At 41.0% G+C, this 6,000-nt stretch overlaps 1 protein-coding gene across 4 annotated transcripts in view; it reads left to right on the top strand.

The window, feature by feature from the left end:
* Positions 1–1,176: 1,176 nt before the first annotated feature.
* The window catches only part of SHQ1 (SHQ1, H/ACA ribonucleoprotein assembly factor), a 111,328-nt gene continuing 106,504 nt past the window's right edge, over positions 1,177–6,000 (top strand). Inside the window, exons 1-2 of one of the 4 annotated variants that reach the window (XM_060766345.2) lie at positions 1,177–1,253; positions 5,508–5,690. In XM_060766345.2, the coding sequence (XP_060622328.2) occupies positions 5,548–5,690 (143 nt within the window). In that variant the 5' untranslated portion in view covers positions 1,177–1,253; positions 5,508–5,547. Of the gene's footprint in view, positions 1,258–5,507; positions 5,691–6,000 lie in introns of all 4 variants that reach the window. The other 3 variants (XM_060766344.2, XM_060766347.2, XM_060766346.2) reach the window with 3 other exon arrangements.

Raw genomic sequence — 6,000 nt, 5'->3', positions numbered from 1 at the left:
AGCTTGTTTTCTGCTTCCCTGGAGACTAGGACGCGGAACAATGGCTTCAAACTACAAGAGAGGAGATTCCATCTGAACATTAGGAAGAACTTCCTGACTGTGAGAGCCGTTCAGCAGTGGAACTCTCTGCCCCGGAGTGTGGTGGAGGCTCCTTCTTTGGAAGCTTTTAAACAGAGGCTGGATGGCCATTTGTCAGGGGTGATTTGAATGCAATATTGCTGCTTCTTGGCAGGGGGTTGGACTGGATGGCCCATGAGGTCTCTTCCAACTCTTTGATTCTATGATGCTATAAGAGCGTGCAAGGCTGGAGTGAGGCTCATACCAGCGAGTCCCTTCAAGGCATGGGGGTTCTGTGTGGGAAGTTTGGCCCAATTCTACAATTGGTGGGGTTCAGAATGCAATGATGGATCTGGACCAAACTCTACACGAATACTCAATACTCCCAAATGTGAACACTGGTGGAGTTTGGGGAAAATAGAATCTTGACATTTGGGAGTTGTAGTTGCTGGGATTTATAGTTCCCCTACAATCACAGAGCATTCTGAACACCACCAATAGAATTGGGCCAAACCTTCCACACAGAACCCCCATGTGGGCCACAGCAACATGTGGCAGGGGACAGCTAGAATATACATACAATATATTGTATTATTAGCATAGTACAATATCAGTATTATATATTACTATATTGTACTGTAGCATTATATTGTAATATTATTAGTAATATTACATATAATATAAATATATAATTATAATTTATTATTATTATTATATTGCATTACATTATAACATTTTAAATATTATGTATGTTTATATATGTGTGTGTATATATATATCCCATAACATAGCACTGAGCCAAGCAGTTAAAGTGGAGCCAGGCTGCACTCATTCCGCAGCGTTAGATGCAGAATGAATCTCTCTTACCCAGGCGAATGGAGTGAACGCGCATGCTCAGAAACACAATGACGTAGTTCCTCATTCTCCCTCCCTCTCCCTTCAGTGGGATCGCTCACCTTCTCCCTTTTTCCGCCAACCTCTTCTGTCTCACTGTCTGACTCATGATTGGATGAGATCCGCCAATGATCTTGGTTTCCTTTTAGATACAGGAGGAGATCGTTCTAATTGTCAGCAGTCGCAGCCAATAGGATTGCGCGAGTCTCCGGGGAGGGACGGACCTGCAGCTGGGGGGCGGAGTCACGGAGCCCTAAGCGCGTGAAGCAGCGCGTGGACTTGCTGCCTTAGTTGCCCCAGTGGTGGGTAAGCAGGAGGGTTGTGTTTGGGTGTTTTGTACTTTATGAGTATTGCTTTTCTATCTCTGAAGCCGCTTCCAGCGGTGTCTACATTTTAGCTTCAGATAATTCGGTTTGTAATGTTTGTATGTATAGATATAGGTTTAAAATTGTATTGCACGTGGTTTTGCTGTAAGCCACTTCCAGTCTGTTTTGTAGAAAGAGTCAGCGGGGTATAAATAAACACAGCAACAACAACAGCAGCAATAGACCTTGTTAAACTCCCACTCCCATGACTCTATAGCAGTTAAAATCATGTCAAACTGCATTAATCCTTCAGTGTAGATGCACCCTCAATCTCTCTGGGCCTCTTCACATTACAGCCAGCTCTCCATATGCATGGGTTTGGTGTCTGCAGATTCAAGCAATCAAAGCAGTGTTAAGCCATATTCAATTTATAGCATAAATGAGGCAGGGGTAAACTTGGGCCCTCCTGGTGTTTTGGACTTCAGCTCCCACAATTCCTAACAAAACATCTGGAGGGCCCAGGTTTGCCCAGGTCTGGTATAGATGCATCCTATAATTTGTAAACCAGTGGTTCTCAACCTTCCTAATGGCGTGACCCCTTAATACAGTCCACCATGTTGTGGTGACCCCCAGCCATAATATTGTTTTCATTACTACTTAATAACAGTCATTTTACTACTGTTATAAATCATAATGTAAATATCTGATATGCAGGATGCATTTTCATTCACTGGACCAAACTGGGCACAAATACCCAATACACCCAAATGTGAATGCTAGTGGGGTTGGGCGAGGATTGATTTTGTAATTTGAGAGTTGTAGTTGCTAAGATTTATGGTTCACTTATAATCAAAGAGCATTCCGAACTCCACCAGCGATGGATTTGAACCAAACTTGGCTCCCATGACCAATGGAAAACATTGGAAGGGTTTGATGGGCATTGACCTTTAGTTTGGGAGTTGTAGTTCACCTATATCCAGAGAGAACTGTGGACTCATGCAGTGGTGGATCTGGACCAAACTTGGCATGAATACTCAATATGCCCAAATGTGAACACTGGTGGAGTCCGGGGAAAATAGATCTTGACATTTGGGAGTTGTAGTTGCTGGGATTTATAGTTCATTACAATCAAAGAACATTCTGAACTCCACCAACTATAGAATTGGCTCAAACTTCCCACATGGAATTCCCATGACCATCAGAAAATACTGTGTTTTCTTATGGTCTTTGGCGACCCCTCAGACACCCCCTCGCGACCCCCTCAGGGGTCCTGACCCCCAGGTTGAGAAACACTTGTAAACTGAATTGCCTTAAGCATTTGAATGCTAATGGCCATTTAGAACTGATTTGTAAAACTAGGACTAATTGGGAGGTAAAACTATAACTGTAGGCCAGGAGAAGTTGCTTAAACCTTTATCCTCAGAAGCATGTTTATTTATTATTTATTTTATTTACTATATTTGTATACCACCCCTCTCAGCCCGCAGGCGACTCAGGGCGGTTAACAAAGGCAGCAATTCAATGTCAACTATAGCATAAAACATTTTAAAACATTAGCATAAAACACAAAATCACAATAAGATCAGTTAAAACATAAATCATAAGTGTCTCTTAGTTAAAAACATTGTCCAAGACTGGGTTGTTGTAGGTTTTTTCGGGCTATATGGCCATGTTCTAGAGGCATTCTCTCCTGACATTTCACCTGCATCTATGGCAAGTTGTAAATTAATGATAGAAGTCTTCCATCCTGGATCCATCTCAGTTTCCTGGCCAGATGTTGATCTTGATTGGTGTTGATCTTATGTTGACTTCCTTCTTAACATTGTGAACATTTCTGTTATCACTCTCCCATTCTTATCAGAGTTTACTTTTTCAGCTGTCATTAGCAACTTTTAATTACAGTCCAGCAAGCAGGTAGTCAGTCATTGCAGGCCTTAATATTATATTGGTGTCTCCAAAATTATTAACTCCATCCATACACCTTCCAATCTTCCATTCATTCCCACACATCATTTTAAATCCACATTTGTCAAATCAACACATTGAATTTCTTATTACATAAAACTAGACTATAGTCAGCTCTCCACATTTGTGGGTTCTTAGTAATCCTGGCCATTGGTTTTGTTGAACCTTGTCCGGAGCTTCAATGTATGGTAATCTGTTTTCTATACTTTTCTGTTTAGTGTGTTTTTATCTGGCTTGTTGTATTTTATGATGCTTTTATTTTAATTGTGTTTTTGTTTTAATGGTTTGCTTTTGCTTTTATGTCTTGTGGACACTCTGCCCCATATATAAGCTGCTCCGAATCCCTTCGGGTAGATGGTGGCAGGGTATAAGAATAAAGTTGTTATTTATTCATCTTTTTGTGGATTTGATGAATATGTTGTTTCTTAGGTTACACCATTTTAAAAGAAATATTCAGATTTCTTGTGCCCCTAACCCCTACAAAAGTAGAGGGCCTACCGTATGGTTCATTGTCACTCCAAATCTGTCACTCCTTCTCACCTGTCACCAAGGAGGCTGTCCAGACCTTGAACCGGTGCTTGGCTGCTGTGTCGGACTGGGTGAGAGCTAACAAATTGAAATTGAATCCAGACAATACAGAGGTCCTACTGGTCAGTCGTAAGGCCGAACAGGGCATAGGGTTACAGCCTGTGTTAGATGGGGTTACACTCCCCCTGAAGACGCAGGTTCGCAGCTTGGGAGTGATCCTGGACTCATCGCTGAGCCTGGAATTCCAGGTCTCGGCGGTGGCCGGGAGAGCTTTTGCACAATTAAAACTTGTGCGCCAGCTGCGCCCGTACCACGCTCTTGTTACATCCTGGATAGATTACTGCAACACACTCTACATGGAGCTGCCTTTGAAGACTGTTCGGAAACTTCAATTAGTCCAGTGGGAGGCAGCCAGAGAGTTATACAGGGAGCATACCACCCCCCTGTTGTGTCAGCTCCACTGGCTGCCGACCCAGTTCCAAGCACAATTCAAAGTGCTGGCTTTGACCTACAAAACCCTATACGGTTCCGGCCCAGCGTATCTGTCAGAACGCATCTCCCTCTATGTCCCACCTTGGAGTTTAAGGTCCTCCGGGGAGGCCCTGCTCTTGGCTCCGCTTCTATCACAAGTGAGATTGGCGGGGACGAGGAGCAGGGCCTTCTCAGTGGTGGCCCCTCACCTATGGAATTCATTCCCCGGGGAAATTAGATCATCGGCATCCCTCCTTTCCTTTAGAAGGAAATTGAAGACATGGATTTGGGACCAGGCGTTCGGGCAATCTGGCAGATAGATAAATAAAGGACAACAACGACTGATAGGAATGGGAAATTGTGGAATGAAGTTATGGACTCTGAGTTGCGAACGTTGAGCATAAGATTGGTTTTTTATTGATTGTGATGTATATTGATTGTTTTAACTGTCGAAACTGTTTTAATCGCTGTCTATATTTTATCTGTATTACTGTGCAGGCATTAAATTGTGCCTTTTTGTAAGCCGCCCTGAATCTCCCCTCGGGGGTTGAGAAGGGCAGGGTAGAAGTATACGAAATAATAATAATTGTTACAAATGATCAACACATCTTTCAATCATTGTTGTGCCATGAGACATGATCTTGAGACCATGGGGTTCAATTTTCTTTGCTGAATATAACACTATGTAACAAAAAATATCTATTCCTGGTTTGAAAGTGTTATTTCCTGTTTAATTCTGCGGCACTTACTTTGAAAGTAGTAGTTATATTCCAAAAATTTCATTTTTGTGGCTGCTACAAACTATGTTGAATTGATTGAGACTTTATTAGATATTCATTGAAAAACGATAGCAAAATGTGCTGTAGGATGTCCTGCAAAAACAAAGTTTTTGTAATGAAATAGATTTTTTCATGTTTTTATGATAGACCCAATTAGGAAATGACATTTATAACCCAGGAACAAAGTGTCACATAGTGTTATCATACCTTAATGTGGTATCCTTCTTTTTTACTTCCCTTGAATACCATGGCAGAATAAAGGTGGAATAACAGGATACCTTATTAATATACCAAGATAATAATGCTCCAGAAACAAATTGACCTTTGAAATAATTAAAAAATCCTGGTTTTAATCTCAATCCTCCAAATTAAATTTTCTTATCAAACTGAGGCACCAGTTAATCATCTTAGGCTTTACTCTTAGACAAACACTGTTATCACATTCAGATGTTCAGTGCCACTGATACTCATTTACATGTTCTGAGATGATCTTTTATTTCTATGACAGTTTTTCAAGAGGTGTTGCTGATTTTCCAAGAGTATTCAACATGATAACTCCGGCATTTGAGCTGAGTCAAGATCCTGATTTTCTTACCATAATGATCAGAGTACCATATGCACGAGTTTCAGAGTTTGATGTCTATTTTGAAGGAACAGAGTTCAAATTTTATGCAAAACCTTACTTTCTCAGGTATGTGATATCATTTGGTTGAATTCAGTTTTTAATGTCTTGTCTGGTACATTAATAAGCATTTCTAGGAATTAGTTATTTCATGTAGAGCTATGGCAGAAAATCCGTAGTAACTGATAGACTCCAGCATCACACATGAACTAAAGTCAGATGTAAAAATGGGCTGTGGTGTTTATTTAAATGAAATGCAGGAAGCATTGGAATCAACTCTGGTTTCTTAAAAAGGTATGGGTTGTACCAACACTGCCAAACTCATTTTCATCGAGGACCACATCATCCTAATAATTGCTTTCAAAGAGCTGTTGAATTT

Source organism: Anolis sagrei, chromosome 2 (assembly GCF_037176765.1).
Source record: "Anolis sagrei isolate rAnoSag1 chromosome 2, rAnoSag1.mat, whole genome shotgun sequence".
Taxonomy (NCBI): Eukaryota; Metazoa; Chordata; class Lepidosauria; order Squamata; family Dactyloidae; genus Anolis; species Anolis sagrei.
The sequence above is the reverse complement of the archived record's forward strand: the minus strand, read 5'-3'. Positions and strand labels throughout refer to the sequence as shown.